This window comes from Mustela erminea, chromosome 12, assembly GCF_009829155.1.
Source record: "Mustela erminea isolate mMusErm1 chromosome 12, mMusErm1.Pri, whole genome shotgun sequence".
Lineage (NCBI taxonomy): Eukaryota > Metazoa > Chordata > Mammalia > Carnivora > Mustelidae > Mustela > Mustela erminea.
This window is the reverse complement of record NC_045625.1, coordinates 2,689,399-2,706,098: the sequence shown is the minus strand read 5'-3', so window position 1 is coordinate 2,706,098 and position 16,700 is coordinate 2,689,399. Positions and strand designations below refer to the sequence as shown.

General features: G+C 59.4%; 2 protein-coding genes across 3 annotated transcripts in view; one reads left to right on the top strand and one right to left on the bottom strand.

Annotated features, from left to right (window-relative positions):
* Positions 1-4,840: 4,840 nt before the first annotated feature.
* LOC116569877 lies at positions 4,841-6,563 on the bottom strand. The gene is made up of 2 exons (XM_032306290.1): positions 5,951-6,563; positions 4,841-5,820 (listed from the first exon to the last, which is right to left on the bottom strand). The coding sequence occupies exons 1-2, from the start codon at positions 6,359-6,361 to the stop codon at positions 5,437-5,439; spliced, it is 795 nt and encodes a 264-aa protein (XP_032162181.1). The 5' UTR covers positions 6,362-6,563; the 3' UTR covers positions 4,841-5,436.
* Positions 6,564-11,996: 5,433 nt separating this feature from the next.
* Positions 11,997-16,700, top strand: part of CAMSAP1 (calmodulin regulated spectrin associated protein 1) — a 58,263-nt gene continuing 53,559 nt past the window's right edge. For both annotated transcript variants that reach the window (XM_032306286.1, XM_032306285.1), the window contains exon 1: positions 11,997-12,247. In XM_032306286.1, coding sequence (XP_032162177.1) covers positions 12,088-12,247 — 160 coding nt within the window. In that variant the 5' untranslated portion in view covers positions 11,997-12,087. The remainder of the gene's footprint in view (positions 12,248-16,700) is intronic.

Below are 16,700 nucleotides of genomic sequence, written 5' to 3'. Positions count from 1 at the left end.
CCGGCGGCGGTGTGGTATGAGGCCAGGGTGGCCCGGTGCCGGGAGCCCATGGTGGCCGGGAGCCCGTGGTGGTCGGAGGCGTGCTTTGGAAACGTGTGCATGCCTGGGCTGGTGTCCTGGGCTCGGAGAGAGCAAAGAGCAGCAGACCAGCATTTCCTGTGGGCGGAGGGAGGCACGGCTGTTCTCTCCAGGGCACAGCGTGTGACATCCCACCCCTGGCACGTGGCAGGTCCTAGATGCATGATGGGCGACTTGGGGGTGACCGACCGCTGATGCTGGCTCCTTGATTTGGGGAGGGTCACACTTCTGTCCCAAGCCGGTGAGGGTGGACAGGACGGCTTCCCATCCCGGCATGCGCTAGAGCTTGCCTGTGCCCCAGCCGTCTGGTTTTTTAAAAACATTTTTCTTACTTTTGGGGCGCTTGGGTGGCTCAAGGGGTGAATGTCTGCCTTCGTCTCAGGTCACAGTCCCAGGGTCCTGAAATTGAGCCCCACATCAGGCTCCCTGCTCAGCGTGGAGCCTGCTTCTCCCTCTGCCTCTGCCCCTGCTCTCTCACTCTCAATAAGTAAAGTCTTAAGAAAAAAAAAAGATTGTTATTATTTTTAAATCAACTGTACCCCCAACGTGAGGCCCAGACTCGCGGCTCTGAGACTAGAGTCACTCCCCCACCGACTGAGCCGGCCGGGTGCTCCTGTCTGTCTGTTTTCCCTCAAACACGTATGACACCAGATACGTAGGCTGTTTCCCCAAACAACCTGGGGCGCTACCCTCCCAGCACGTGAACGAGTGCAGCAGCTCAGAAGCTCTCTGGACGCCATCAGTCCGTGGCTTTTGTGGCTGCCCTGTGGCATGGGCCTGACGGGTGCTGTCGCTGGCCGTGGCGCTGGATTCCGTCTCCTCTCCTGCCCGCAGTGGGGCTGGCGCCGAATGGCCGGCCTCCTAGCCGCCCCGGCCTGCCCCGGCCCTAAGCTCCAGGCGTACCCGACTCCGCTCATTAGCCCACGAAGCGTGCTCTGGTCCCCTCTCAGTCAAGGGGTTCTCGGAGCTGTGCGCCAGGAACCAGGGACAGAGGCCCAGCATTTGTCCCAACATCACAGCTGGGAATCCCAGCGACCCTGCCCCACCCCCACCCCACGGGAGCAAGCCACACACGTGAGCGTCACCCAGCACACGTGTCTGTCCTGGGTGACGTACGGGGCCGGGAAGCCCAGCCCTGATCAGGGGCCCCGCTAGGCTGGGGGCTGCTGTGACAGACGGTAGCCCTGGGCAGGAGAACCGTGTGTCCCCCATGGGCCGGGATGGCCGGTGCATGCTGAGTGTGTTTGGGAAGAGTGGGGAGTTGGTTCCCTTGTTGGTGTGGGTCTGGGGCCACGGGGACCAAGTGCCCCCAACATGGTGGCTTCAACCCACGCCAGCTTGTGGTCCTGCCTCACCGGCCACAGTGCAGGTGTGGCAGCTGGTCCCTCCCAGGGCTCTGGGGAGGACGGCTGCCTTTCCAGCTCCTCAGAGGCTGGTACCCATGTTCGAGGCCGGCAGAGCCTACCCTGGGCTGCTCCGACCTCTGCTGCTGTCCTCCCGTCTTCTCCCTCTGACTCTCACCCTCCTGCCTCCCTTTTGTGACGGCGGGCCCTGGTCCATCCCCTGCGGCTGGGACGGAGCGCCACAGACGGGCCCACCACCACAGCTCCGGGGGCTGCTAGTCCAGGACCCCGGCGCCCGCACAGTCCGTGTCCGGGGGGGCGGCTCCCCGGCTCACAGACGCGACATCTCGCTGTGACCTCCCGCGGTGGGAGGGGCACAGGGGCTTCTGGGGTCCCTTCCTGCAGCGCTGCCCAGTGACCTCCTCCCCTCCCAAAGGCATCCTGACACCTTCACCAGGGGCGGGGTTAGGCTTCAACACGTGACTCTGGGGATGACACCCACCCAGCTACAGAGGAGTCCTGTGACGAGGCCCATCTGGGAAATCCAGGACCATCTCCATCGAGGTCCTTGACCCAGTGCCATCGGTGTCCGCAGCACACCCACAGGCTCGGGCAGAGGGCGTCGCTGTCTTCGGGGTGTCTTTTTCAGCCACTGCGCCATTCCACTGGCCTGTCGGTTGCAGGATAGACCGCATCCACTCGGCCTGACACTCGGGGTGTGTCTGGGAGCCCGTGGGGGGCAGCAGGTAAATGTACCCCGCAGACCACCACCCCCTCCCTGGAGGACCGGGCGAGGGTCCTTAGCTGCGGGTGCCGAGGGCTCGCTGAGAGGCCGCCGTCGGTGGGTGGCCCACAAGGACCCGCTCAGCGAGCCCCAGAAGGCCGGGTCCGAACACAGCGAGATCGTTCCAGCCCGGGCTGCGGGCTGAGCCTCTGGTGCCCGCTCCGTGACCAGCCGGGCTTGCAGGTGGGGCCGCGCCGCCGGGCTCTGGCTCCGGGGCTGTGCACCCCCGCCCCGCCCCCGCGCCCCTCACGCAGCCCTCCCAGGGCTCTGCTTTCTTTTGACCTAGTCTCTCTGTTTTTCCCTTTTTAAAGAGAAAGCCAGGAGGCTGGCCTATTTTGCCCTGGCAAAAATACTTTTTTTCTTTTATAACAAAATCTTCCTTCTGGGCCACGGGATGGGCACGTGCGGTCGCCCCTGGTGGGCCGGGCCGCCGAGGGACGGTCTGTCCAGCAGTGATGAGCGTGATGGCCCGAGCCGGCCACCGGGGACTCAGCACACCTCACGCTTCCGCGAGACTCAGGAAGACCGGAATACGCCAGATTTTAATGGAATCAAAACTGAAAATAGAAACGTCATTTTAAAATTTCCATGAAGAAGAGACAGCTGCCGGGTGACTGGAAAAGGCTGAATCAGATGTTTCTTCAGGTCGCACCCGTAGGAGCTCAGCAGAACGTGCTTGCCGCCTCCACTGGCCCGTTCTGGCCACCGCAGGGGCACTGCTGGGGCCGGGCCATGCATGCCACCAGCAGCGGGCACTCGGAGAATCTGCGGGAACAAGGAAACGCAAGGAGAACCTGGGGCTTATAAAAATCACATGGGGAAAATGGCATAAAAATAGGACGAAATTAGTGGAGGCCCTGAGGACGGTCGTCTTTTTTCTTTCGGGGTTGGAAAGGCACCGGGGCTGCCTGCAGGGGGAACAGAGCCCGGGAGCAGGTGGACGGCACCTGGTCGGGGGGGGAGGAAGCCAGCCCAAGGCCACCTGCTGCTGGGGAGAATCTGCTTCCATGGACTTCTGAGGGACCAAGGCAGTGACCTGCCTGCTCGCACTCCAAGCGGGTTGGCCAAGGGGAGGACAGGGCGCCACTCCTGGGACTTGGGAGCTGGAATCCCACCTGGGGTCTCTCTCCGGGGGCCCCTCCACTTGCTTCCTCCAGGACCCCAGGGCTGGCTGGACACTGGGGAGCAGGTCCTAACATCGTCTTCGAGTCTGGGTGGGTCCCTGACAAATCACTCCTGCAAATAAAAGCAGTCCCATACTGACAGTGAAGTCAGGGTTTGGACCATCAGGCAGAATGTGTTCGGAGTTTGGGTTAAAGACAATGGCTTCCAAGCTGAAACTTCCAGGAACGCCCAGAGGCCTGTGTCAGTGGCTCCTTGGTACAAAGGACTTATCCAGAACTAAAACCAAGCCATCCAGTGGAGAGGCACCAGTCCTGGAGTGTCATTGTAACAATGCTGACCCGGCGGTCCTAACCGCCCCAGGGGAGCCTGCATTTCTTCCACCTTGTCCCCTCTGACACTGCCCCTCCACAGGCTGCGGTCCCGGCCTAGTCCCCCCCCCCACCCCCTGCCCCGCACCCTCCTCGGCTCTGCCTTGTTTGCACCCACACGCTCTGTCACGCCCAGCGGCTCCCTGTGCACTCGGTGGGGGGGGACGTGCCCCTGTGCCATCAGCCTGCTGTCCAGGAGGAGAAGCCCCATGAGGCTGCCCAGCCGTGCGCCATCTCCAGCTCCGCCCTGCTCCCACCCACCCACACGCCTGTGCTGGGCTTCCTCCTGGCCCCTCACACCCGCAGCGCCTCCATCCCGCCCTCCAGCAGGTGACTGCCCCCCGCCCCCGTGCCCTGGCTGGGCCCTTTCCTGGGCCTGAGGTGGAAGGACACCATCGTACTCCGGGTACTGCACCAGTCCTGGCGCGTCCGCATGCACAGGCTGTGGCCTCTCCCCTCTGTGGACACACAGACACCCCAGAGCATGCACGCCTGCCCGGGGCCATCACTGTTTTTCTGCGACTCTTGACTGCGCAGCTCCGTTCACTTCGCCTCTGCCGCCCGCAAGTCTGCTTGTCCGGGGTCCCTAGATGGCTTTCTATGGGCCCCCAAGGCAGCTCCCTCTCCGGGTGCTGGCAGCCCGACCTCCAGGCCCACACACCGGACCCAGGCTGCCCGCTGCCCGAGGTGATGGCCTTCTCCCCGTAGTGCCCCTGTGTCCAAGGCTGGCGGTGCCTCTCGGTGGCGGCATCCTCTACCCCAGGAGTGGACGTGTCCATGTGGGCTCCAACAGGCATCCCAAATTTAAGGCGCCCAAAGCTACACCAGCCCCTGATCCTTCTGCCACAAGCCGCGCCCTGGCCTTTGCTGTCTTTGGGCAAGATGGGTTGACCTTCGGAATTCTCAGGACGAAGTCCCTCGAGCGGAGATGGAATGACAGAAACTACTGAAACTGACTGAAGAAGAAACAGACGGTCTGAGTAGACCCCGAGTCAGTGAAGAGGGCAAATTCTTTTTTTTCCTTTTTCTAAAAGATTTTATTATTTTCCTTTTTTGGGGGGGAGGGGCAGAGGGAGAGAATCCCAAGAAGGCTCCACACCCAGCCCACAGCCCCACCTGGGACTCAGTCTCACGACCCCCAGATCATGACCTGAGCAGAAATCAGGAGCGCATGCTGCAGCAGCTGAGCCTGCCAGGTGCCCCAGGAGGAAGAATTCTCATGCAGCAGTGGCGGGCCCGGGCCCGGGCTTGGGCGTGGGTGCTCAGCCCCACCCAGTGCCCACAGAGGAGTGGACGCCACTTCCGCACACACTTTCCAAAACACACAAGAGGAGGGAACACTTCCAACCCATTTTATGAGGCCAGTGTTCCCCTGACCCCAAAGCAGACAGAGACACCACAAAGCTAGGCTGGTATCTCATGAACCAGGCACGAGCCCCTGGTGTCGCGGTGGTTAGCCACACCTGGGGGCGTGGAAGCAAGACCGTCCGCAGGCGGGCCCCCCAAAGATGGCCGGGTCAGACGCCCCCTTGTGTCCCTGCTGAGTGGCTGTGATGGGGCCCACTTGCAGACCGAGTGCCTTTGTGGGGGCTGTGGGGTCTGGTGCAGCCCAACACCGGGGCTCGGCCCACACAGCTGACCCACCCAGAGAGGTCCCAGCCGCAGACCCCGGAACAGCCCCATCTGGCACTGGTCCAGCTGGCAGCATCTCTGCCCCCGGCCCTGGCAGGAGGTACTCCTAGCCATGCCTTGGTGACCAGATGCAGACCTTGCCCCGGCTATGGGTCCTCAAGTGGCCTGTGACCGGCCCCGTCCCCTCCCAGCCAGAGTCCGCAAGCGGTCCCACCTGCACAGGGACACACGGCAGGACATACTCCCATCTGTGCCCCCAGAGACTCTGAACAGGCCCTGCCCTCAGCTCCAGCCCCTCCAACCCTGGCCAGGGAGCCCGGTGCAGGCCGCCCAGGAGCCTGGCGGAGGCACACGTATCTGTGCCTCCAAAGCCAGGTCTGCAGACCTCAGTAGTGCCTGTGTAGCCCGAAGCAGCCAGGACTTGGTCAGCCACGGCCTGGGGCCCCACCAGTGACCCGGCCGGAAGATGGCATCTCCCCATCCCAGGGATCTGTAACATAAGCAGAAAGTTAGGGTCCCCAGGAAGAAGACAGACATGTCATTTAGCCCCCAGGCATGTCACGGAAGGACATGAGCCCCATCAGGGAACAGCCTAGTCATATTCAAGATGGAAGACACACCCAGTGTGCGCTTGAGCAGTCCTCGTGGATCTGAACGCCTCTGAGCACCAGGGTCCCCGCCGGCCTCGGGACCCAGTCCCCGCAAGAGGACTTCTGCCGCAACTCTAGGCCATGCCCCCACTGCGAGAGGCCTGTGCTCACAAGCTCCCCAGTTTGTTGTCGGGAGAGATACGGCTCAGGGAAAGGGCCTTGACTTGTTGCAAGTAAACCCTTCCTCTTCCTGTCATTGGACTTGGTTGTATGTTTTGGCTTAAAGCCCACCAAGAAGCCAACTCGGTTTTGGGTAACCGTTGCTATCTGAGGGCCCAGCAGCAGACGCAGCGCCAGCTCTACCAAACAAGGTCCTAGCTGAAGGCAGTTGTGTCCCCCAGGGACCAGACGGGACCCACGCCTTGGAGACAAGCCTGCCATCCACGGCTCCCCCAGCAGCCCCAGCGCCAGCCTCTAAGCCAGCGCCTCCCCGAATGACTGCCACACCACAGGTGATCCCACCGTCCTGAGTGGGGACAGAGGAAGCTGTTCCCCCCCCAGAAGGGTCTTCACAGCCTAGAAGGGGGGGGGACTAGCCCCCCCACCTCCCCCATCTTCAGAGATGAAGGAGGGATGAAGACATCTCAGACAGGGGCGCCTGGGTGGCTCAGTGGGTTAAGCCGCTGCCTTCGGCTCAGGTCATGATCTCAGGGTCCTGGGATCGAGTCCCGCATCGGGCTCTCTGCTCAGCAGGGAGCCTGCATCCTCCTCTCTCTCTCTGCCTGCCTCTCTGCCTACTTGTGATCTCTGTCTGTCAAATAAATAAATAAAATCTTAAAAAAAAAAAAAAAGACATCTCAAACAAAAGCCAAGGGAGTTCATCATGACCAAACCCGCCTTGCAGGACATGCTAACGGGACCTCCTCAGCTGTGACGAGAGGATACAAAGTGACAATACAAAAGCGAATCAAAGTAGAAAAGCAAATACATAGTCACATTCAGAAGCCCCCTCACCCCGCAACGGGCGTGTGAACCACCGCGGTCTCCAGGGCAAGGCGCAGAACGGGGAAGCACTGTGAAAACCAGCAGCAGCCGCAGTAACCTGCAAACGGGCGCGCACGGGAAGCCGTGAACTGTGGTGTCGGTGGCAGAAAGGGAGGGGGAGGAGCAACGGCGAAGCTTTCACACGTGACGTGACGGAAGGCGAGTGTCGTCGCGTTAAAATAGGCTGTTATGGGGCGCCTGGCTGGCTCCGTCCGTGGAGCGTGGAGCTGTGACTCTTAAGCTTGGGCTCATGAGTTCAAGCCCCATGTTGGGTGTAGACTGAAAAAAAAAAAAAGACTCTCGTATCTGCATAAAAGAGAAAGGAGTTAGAGCGCACCATCGCAAGATATAAGCCACGAAAGAAGACAGCGGGAGAAGAACAAAAGAACAAAGTGATACAAAACAGTGAGCAAATTGGCAATTCCGAGTCCTTCCCTCCTTCCGTTTATTAGTTCTTTTAAATGTAACTGGGTTAAGTTTTCCAATCAAGAGACTTATCCTGGCTGAATGGATTAAGAGTGGGATCCAACAACACCCTGCCTGTTGGCGATTCACTTCAGTTCTACGGACACTCGTGGGCCGAGAGGATGTGAACCCACATGCCCTGTGCATAGACGCCCAATGACAGCAGGGGTGGCTATGCTGGTTTGAGAGGAGAGAGACCGTCAGTCAAAACTGGTCACAAGAGGGACACCTGCGTGGCTCAGTTGGTTAAGCAGCTGCCTTCGGCTCAGGTCATGATCCCAGCGTCCTGGGATCGAGTCCCACATTGGGCTCCTTGCTCCGCAGGGAGCCTGCTTCTCCCTCTGACTCTGCCTGCCGCTCTGTCTGCCTGTGCTCGCTCTCCCTCTCTCTCTCTGACAAATAAATAAATAAAATCTTAAAAAAAAAAATTGGTCACAAGAGACAAAGAAGGTCACTCGATAGTGGTTAAGGGGTCAATTTATCAAGAACACATAACAATTATAAATATACAGCACCCAACGTAGGAGCGCCTAAGAATCTGAAAAAAGAAATTAACAGACGCAAAGGGGACCACAGACCTACAGTGGGAGGAGGGGATTTGAAGATCCCACTGTCGGCATCAGGTAGACTGCCCAGAGACAGACTCGGTAAGGAAACGGTGCGTTTGAACAAACTGTGGACCCAACAGACCCAAGAGACACACACAGAACACTGCGCCCAGCAGCTGCAGAACGCAGTTCTTCTCAAGTGTGCACGAGCGCTCTCCAGGACGTAGCACAGGCTGGGCCACGGAGCAGGTCTTAATGAATCCAAGGAGACGGAAATCCTATCACAAGTCTTTTCCGACCACTATGATATGAAATGAGAAATCAGTAATAGGAGGACGGGGCGGCTGCGGAGGTGCAGTTAAGCGTCTTCTTGGTTTCAGGTATGGCTGTGATCTCATCATCCTGAGATCGAGCCCTGTGTCAGGCTCCATGCTTGGTGCAGAGCACACATAAGATTCTCTCTCCTCCTGCACCTCCCCCCAGATAAAGAAATAAAGTAAAAAAACAAAAAACAAAAAACAGAAGGACTACAAATATACTGAAATTAAAACACACACATCTGAATAACTAAGGGCTCAAAGAAGAACTCAACAAAGAAATCAGGAAGTATCGTCAGACAAACAATACAACATACAGAATTTATGGGATGGGGCAAGAGCAGTTCTAAGAGGGAAGTTTAGAGACATAAATGCCTACATGAAGAAAAAAAGAGAGATGGCAAATAAACACCCCAACTTTACACCTCAGGGAAATATGAGAACAAACTAAGCCCAACATTAGCAGGAGGAAGGAAATAATAAAGATGATTAGAGCAGAAATAAATAAAGTAGGAACTAGAAGGACAAGAGGGAAAAAAAATTAAGGATGCTAGGAGCTGGTGTTTTGCAAAGATAAACAAAATTGACAGACCTTTGGCTAGACTAACCAAGAAAAGAAGGACTCAAATCAATAAAAGTATAATGAAAGAGGAGAGACGTGGTAAGAGATGCCGCAGAAATAAAAAGGATCATAAGAGACTGCGATGGACAATTACATGCTGAACTGGATAACTTAGAAGAAATGGATGTATTTCTAGAAATGTACAAATCTGAATCATGAATAGAAAATCTGAACATACCAATACTGACTAAGGATGATTGAACAAGTCATCAAAAATCTCCCCCCGGCCCAAAAAAAGCTCAGAACCAGATGGTTTTACTGGTGAATTGTCCTAAACATTTTAAGAATTAACACCAATTTAAAAAAATATTTTATTTATTTATTTGACAGACAGAGATCACAGGTAGGCAGAGAGGCAGGCAGAGAGAGAGGGGGAAGCAGGCTCTCCACTGAGCAGAGAGCCCGATGTGGAGCTCGATGCCAATCATGACCTGAGCTGAAGGCAGCGGCTTAACCCACTGAGCCACCCAGCCACCCCAAGAATTAACACCAATCTTTCTCAAACTCTTCCAAAAAACCTTAAGAGGGAAAGCACTCCCAAACAAATAATCCAGTTTAAAAATTGTCAAAGGATCTGAACAGACATTTCATCCAAAGAGGACAGACAAGTGACCAACAAATACATGAAAACGGCGCTTGCCGTCTCTCAGCATCAGGGCCATGTAAGCCCAGACCCCAGTGAGGTATCATCTCACACTGGTCAGAATGGCTACAATCAAAAACGCAAGAGATAAGGAGTGTCAGGGAGGATGTGGAGAAGCGGGTCCTCATGCGCCGATGGGGGGATGCAATCTGGTGCAGCCGTCGTGGAAAACGGTATGGAGGTTTTTCAAAAAATTAAAAACAAAACAAACAAAATTAAAAACAACTATTGTATGACCCAGCAGTTCCACTTCTGGGTATATCGCTGAAGGACCTAAAACCACTCTCTCAAAGAGACATCTGCCTCCCCATGTTCGTGAGAGCATTATTCACTCAGCCCAGACGTGGACACAACCTGTGTTCAGCACTGTAGCGTATCCTTGAAGGGTGCTAGAAGAGTCAATGCTAAATGTTACACACACACAGAAGGTAACCAGGTGAGGAGACGGATGTAAAATGACCTGTGGTAATCGTTTCACGATATACACCTACATGTAAAAACTCCGCGTACCACGTGCTACAGACGGACCGGGTCATCACAGTATACCTTGTGCTACCTGTCAACTCATCTCAGTATAGCTAACACCACCACTACCACCACCAAAACCCCCCCCCAAATGATTTGCCAACTTGAAAAAAATGATCTGCTCTGGGCTTTATCTCAGGAATGCAAGGCTGGTTCAAGATCTGAAAATCAAACAATACCACATTAATAGTGTAAAAAGACCCCACACCATCATCTCAACAGTCACGAAAGGGCCCGGACAGAACCTAACACCCTTTCGTGATAAAACACTCGGCAAACGAGTAGCAGAGGGGAAACTTCCTCAGCCAGATATGCTCGGAAACCCCCCATTAACATAGTCCTGGACAGCGGAAGACTGGATGCTTTCTCCTGAGAGCAGAAACAAGACACCGACGAGCACTGCCTGACCTTGGCTTAGCGGATGCCTGGAGGCTGTGGCCAGGGACATCAAGTAAGGGAAGAAATAAAGTGACACCAGACTGACGAGTAAGAGGTACTAGAATGTGGGTTCACAGTTGTCATCATCTTAAATGCAGAAATCTGTAGGGGTCAGCTGACACACAGTTGGAACTAATAAGGCGTCTATCAAAGTAGCATGACACAAGATCAACAGGGACACCCTTTGGAGTCACCCTTGACCGGGTCCTTCTCCCCCATTCCACATCCTGCCCTGCGCCAGGTATGGTCTCCCTGCTGCCTGCCCTGCCCACCACCCGTTCCCTGACCCCACAGGGTTAGTCACCCCGCCCCTGCCCTGCACCCCCCCCTTCTGTGCTCCAGGGCCCCTGTGGCTCCCGGCTGAGAGAAGAGGTCAGAGCTTCCTGTGCTGACCGCCCCCCACCCCCATCCCCTTTGCTAGCGGCCCTGGACTCGGGCGTCCGTGTCGCTCATGGCCCAGCACTGCCGCCGCTGTGCCCCTGCCCGGACGCCCGGACGCCCCGGTCTGCCCTCACTCCCCGCGGGCGCATTGGAGGGACCCCAGGCGGGGCTCTCCGCCGGGTGCTTGTGCAGTGACCTCGGGCTCCTCGCTGTGGCGTCGGGTGGCGGCCCTCCGCGCCCAGACCCCGACTCAGGAAGCGCGCGTCCCTGGTCTCCGCGGGTCCCGGGTCTCCGGGCCGGGGGTGGGTCCGCGGGGGAGCGCCGCGCACGCACGCGGGGCCCCCAGGGCAGGGCGGCCCGGCCGCAGCGGCGCTCTCTGGGAGGGGGAGCCCCCGGGGCTGCTCTGGTGGGCGGGGGTGGCCGTCTGCCCGCCGGGCGGCGGCTGGGACCTCTGGGGCGGACGACCCGGGGCCGGCGTGGAGGAGGCGCGGCCCAGACAAAAGGCTGCTGCGGGTCTCGCCAGGGCCTTCCAGCCCGCCGGCGTCCGCGGCCTCGCCCGCGCCCGTTCCCGCGCCCGTCCCCGCGCCCGTCCGCGCGACCCCGCGCCCGGTGCTCGCGGACGGGGGCGGGGCCTCGGGCTGGCCCACTGCGCGTGCGGCGAGGGGAGGGGCGCGTTCAGACCGGGGTCGGGCTGCTCCCTTTGCGCGTGCGGCTAGGGGCGGGGCGAGGGCTGGCCGGGGGGGGCGGGGCGGCGGGCGGCACCCAGCGCGCGTGCGCAGGGCCTCGGCGTCGCGCGCGCTCCCGCCGGTTGGCCGCCTCCTCAGCGGCCGCCGCCGCCGCCCCCGCCGCCCCCGCCCCCGCCCGCGCACGCGCCCCCAGCCCCGGCCCCGCGGCCCGGCCCGCGCCCCGCGTCTCGCCGCCTTCCCGGCCTCCGGGCCTGCGGGCCTCCGGGCCTCCCGGCGCCCCGGCCTCGCGGCGCGGCCCCGCAGCATGCAGCAGCAGCACCCGCGGCGGCGGCGGCGGCGGCGGCTGTGAGGTGAGGCCGGGGCGGGGGCGGCCTCCCGGGGGCGGCGGTGCTCGCGGGCCCGGCCCCCTCGCGGGTCCCGGCGCGGCGAGGGGCGCGGCGCCTTTGTTGCGGCGGAGGCCGGGCGCCGCCCGCGCCGCAGCGGCCTTTTTGTGTGCAGATGGTGGACGCGGGCGGCTGCCCGGCCGGGGAGGGCTGGCGGAGGATGGAGGCCGCGCCCGACGGCGCCGTGGACATCGTGCCCCTGGACCGCTACGACCCGGCCCGCGCCAAGATCGCGGCCAACCTGCAGTGGATCTGCGCCAAGGCCTACGGCATCGGTGGGTCGGGGCGGGGCCGGGGCGGGGGGTCCCGGGGGCGGCGGCGGTGGGGCCGGGGCCGGGGCCGCCTTTGTGCGCGGGGGCCCGGGCCGCACGGCGCCGCGCGGGGGGCCCTCCCGAGGCGGCCGGCCGCGGGCCGGGGCGCGCGACGGCGGGGGCGCGGGCGGGGGTCGCCCGGCAGGTGCGGCGGGAGGCGGCGCGTCCGCGGCCGCCGCTCGGGGGCTGCGCGGGGGTGGGTGCGGGGCCGGCCGTCCTGCGGGGGCAGACCCTGGACGCCCTGCGCTGGCGGGGCGCGCAGAAGCTCGCTGGCGGAGCTGCCCGGCGGGAGCCGGGGGTGGAAACGGAGTGCGCTGCGCGAGCCCCGTCCCCGCGGTGGGCTCCGGTCGCGAACCCCTGGGTAACCTTGCCGCATCCGCTGCCTGCGGTCCTAATGTGCTTAGCGGATTAGGGGGCTCCTGGCTCCAGCTCTCGGAACTTCCCAGACGAAGGGCCCCGTCGTGGCTTTGTGAGACCCGGTGCTTTGTTTTGGGTCCATGCTGGGCGCTGGCGCTGGGCAGCCTACCTTTTCCGTGGACGCCGCTGTCCGGCGGCCTCTCCTCTGCTGCACACGTCCCCGCTCCAAGGCCGCAGCAGCGACGTGCGGAGCGGCCCTTGGGGCTGGACTTGGCGGACCCCGCGAGAGCCCGTCCGGAGCAGGGTGGCCCCGGGACAGGATCGCAGCAGTTGGAGCGGCCTGTGCGCGGGGGAGGCCCGGCCAGTCGTGAGGGTAGACGCCCTGCGGCCTGCGCTGGCCGGCCGCCTTGGGTTGGCTGGACAGCGTGCGAGGAGCGCCTTTTCGTCCTTCCACAGCCTTGGCTTCTGCGGTTTCGTTGATGGCTGCCCCGCAGCGGTGCGGTTTCTGGGGAGGTGGGTGCACACGTGAATTTTGTGATTTTAGGGAAAGCAGGGAATTGATAAAAGCTGCAGGAACTTGAGAGTGAGCCGTGAGGAGGAATACTGGGTGTGTTGCAGCCGGGGTAAGGAAGGCCCTTGAGCCTGGTGGGCCTTTGCGGCTTTGCCTCCCGCCTGCCTGGGACACCTGCGGCCGTTGGCTGGCTTTTCTCTGCTGTCGCCTTCCGAGAGGGCTTTCCGATGTGTGACCTCTTAGGTTCTTCCCAGCTCCGGCCGACTTCCTGCTTTTCCACGGCCGTGTAGTACTTCACCGGAGGCTCGGTCACCGCGCACGGATGCTGGCGGGGCTCCCGCGCCTGGCTCCGAGGCCCAGTGTGTCCTTGGGCCCGGCTCCTGGGGCATGTGTGCAGGGTCTAGCTCCTGTGCGTGTTTTGGAGATTTTATGTATGGAAATGACTGTGTCCTGGTGGTGAATGCTGTGCGGGCGCAGATACTTTTCAGAAGCTGTCTTGTTGCTCGCTTTCCGTTTCTTTCTTTTTTTTTTTTTTTATAATTTTTTCAATTTATTTATTTTCAAAAAAGTAGTATTCATAATTTTTTCACCACACCCAGTGCTCCATGCAGTCCGTGCCCTCTATAATACCCACCCCCTGGTACCCCAACCTCCCACCCCCCCTCGCTTTCCGTTTCTTTAGCAGAGCAGATGAGTGTGTGTCTCGCTGCGCTCAGCTCTGGCGACCAGCGTGGGCTTCGTCCACTCTCTGGAGATGAGTGTGCGTCTCTCAGGGTCCAGTTTTATTCCCAGTAAGAGATCTCTCTTTAATGCTCATCGACGCATCCGGTAATTAATTCAGAGACTCATTAAAATAGGCCTTACAGTTTTGGGATCGTTAAAGGTGGGTGTTCATAGAGCAGAACGTGCGCAGGAGCAGGAGGAGGAAAGATGCTGTCCGAGGACCTGAGACCGGGTTCCGTGTTGCCCGTCCGGCGTTCAGTGGCTCTCCCGTCGCGGTGGCGCAGTGGCCAAACGCTGAGTCTAGGAGGTCTGGTTTCCGTTCAGTTTTGCCAAACAAAAAGGCCTTTCCAGTCTGTACGTTGATTCAGAAGGGGAACAGACTTTTTGAATGTCCCTTTAAATTTACAAATTTGGGCGATCCTAAGTCGCGTGACCCAGAAGCCTCACCTTGGCTCAGCGGAGTGGTTTCTTGGAGGTCACTGGTGTGGAGGTCACGGCCTGGGTGGGAGACTGGCACTGCCCGCCGTCTGGTCGTTCAGGAGAGCAGAACGGTGGAGCGGAGTGGATTTTGATAGGATAGTTTAGACAGCAAACACCCCCCCCCCCGCCCTGAAATTCTTCTCCTAATCTAGGGGTCTGTTCTTCGTTTCTTCTCTGGGACAGCTCCCTGTGTCTCTCCGGTTTAGTTCCAGCTAATCAGATGTGCTCTTCGGGTCTGCAGCTTCCAGGGCGCGTCAGTGTTGGCGCCTGATAGTGAAAGCGGCTTCAGGGTTTCACCTGTGCGGTTGTCATTAAGTAGCTGCTGAACCCGAGTAGCTTCTCCTCTGTGCGGGAATGGAAAGCACGCAGGCGCTCTAGGGCCAGGTGCGCCGAGGCTGCCGTCATGCTTTGTGTCTGCCTTGTGGGACTCTCCATGTCCCCCGGGTCACTGTGCGCCATCTGTAGCGCATGGGGAGGCTCAGGGGCGCGTCCCCCCACCGGGCCTGCTGGTGGCCTGCTGGTGGCCTGCTGGTGGCCTGCCGTGATTCAGAAAGGTGCCTTTGGCTCGCTGCAGCCCAGAGCTGGGGCCACCTTGTGCTTGCTCTGCCCCTCCTCGGGGTGACTGTTGTTTCGTGGAGAGTGATTTCGTTATTTTCTTAGCGGTAGTGTCCTGGATGTGCTGAAGGTGTTCACTTAAAAGTATCTGCAAGAAAGAGTAGAAGCCGGTGCCCGGCTGGCTTGGTCGGTAGGCTGTGCGGCATTTGGTGTCTGAGTCCGGAGTTCAAGACCACCTTGGGGCTAGAGCTCACTCACGAAGACCAAAAGAAATAAAAGTAGAAGCTGCTTACCTGGGAAATTTTGTGATTTTTTTTCGGTGGAAGTTGTAACAAATTTGTAAAAAAGGAGTGACCTGAAGTGCCGTTTGATTACGGGGGAGGGTGCTGTGAAGGGTTACTGCGTTCCTGGCTTTGAGTTTAGCTCATGACCGGAGAAGCTTAAGGGGTTCTAGGCCTTGGTTTCAGGGGGTAATGGGAGGGTGTAATTGTTGTCTTCCAAGGACAGTGTTGAAACGGCAAGCAGGGAGAGTACTGGAAGGCACTCCGCTGTTTTCAGACTTGTTGCTATGGGGCCGAGTGCTGGTGATTTTCCTGTCAAGGAGCCCTGGAGGCCAGGCTGACACTGGTCACGCCTCAACACTTCCTGGCCAGGGGCTGAGCTGCCTGAGCCGGGCAGGCCCGGAGGGGCTACCAGGGCAGCTCATGGGGGTGGAGAGAACCTATCCTCCTCGAGGGATTGACACTGGTCCTCTCACTCGCACTGGAGTGATGGGACAACTGATTGGGAAGCGTGTTGTGGGAAGGGAACTCCTCGTGGCTGGGCTGGGTCTGTGCAGCGGAGCTGGGGGACCTGCTGCTGAGTCGCGTTCTGCAGACCGCAGGGATGGCCTGGACCCTGTCTGCTCAGTGGGTGTCAGGAACAGCCCGCCTCTCTTTGGTGTCAACTCTGGGCTTACCACCTTGTGTCACCGGGACCTTTGGTGAAAATGGACTGTGTGCTTGGAACGTCTCTCCAGGCCCCAGAACTGGAAGTAGAGGCGGCGGCTGCTCTTGTCCCTAGGCCGGTAGGAGAACAGGCCCGTGTGCGTCTTAGTCGGGACGTCCTCACTTGCAAGCTCATGGTCGTTTTTTTTAACCTGGTGATTCACTCAGATTCCTGGTTTATGAGTTCACGTTGTATTTTTTTTTTTTAATTTTTTTTTGAAGATCTCTTTTATTTATTTGACAAAGAGGGAGAGACACAGCGAGCACAAGCAGGGGGACCTGCAGAGGGAGAGGGAGAAGCTGGCTCCCCACTGACGAGGGAGCCTGACATGGGGCTCCTTCCCAGGACCCTGGGGTCATGACCTGAGCCGAAGGCAGACGCTTCACGACTGAGCCCTGCAGGTGCCCCCGGATTGTACTTTTTAATCATTGATTGTTCTTGGCAAGAGCTTTGGGTACTTTGGAGGTGGAGGGGACAGGCAGCCTGGAATGTACCTTCTAGGTTTCCTAGATAGTGAAGGGGCCGCTGCTTGGCCTGTGGCACGACCTTCCCTCTGCTTGGGAGCGCTGAGGACTGCCTGGTGTCCGTGAGGCCAGGGGTCCCGGCTGTCCTGCTGGATGCTCTGTTTGCTGCGCTCAGCTGTTGGTCCGGTGGGTGCCGGAGTCGGAGCCCTTCTTGAAGCGGCTGGAGTGCCGAGAGAGACGGTCTGTGCTCCGTCCCCTGGCCGTGACCTGCATGAGTGCGTTTCTAAAGCTCTGCCAGTTTGCACGCATCCTCTTTCCTGTCCTGTTGCCACCCGCTGAA

What these genes read in the sequence shown, in the direction of transcription:
- LOC116569877 (XM_032306290.1), bottom strand. Translation starts at nt 6,361, where the DNA reads ATGGCAGGCTTGTCTCCAAGGCGTGGGTCCCGTCTGGTCCCTGGGGGA. An exon ending in ACTGCTCAAGCGCACACTGG is followed by an intron (nt 5,821 to 5,950) that starts GTGTGTCTTCCA and finishes CTTATGTTACAG; the next exon opens with ATCCCTGGGATGGGGAGATG.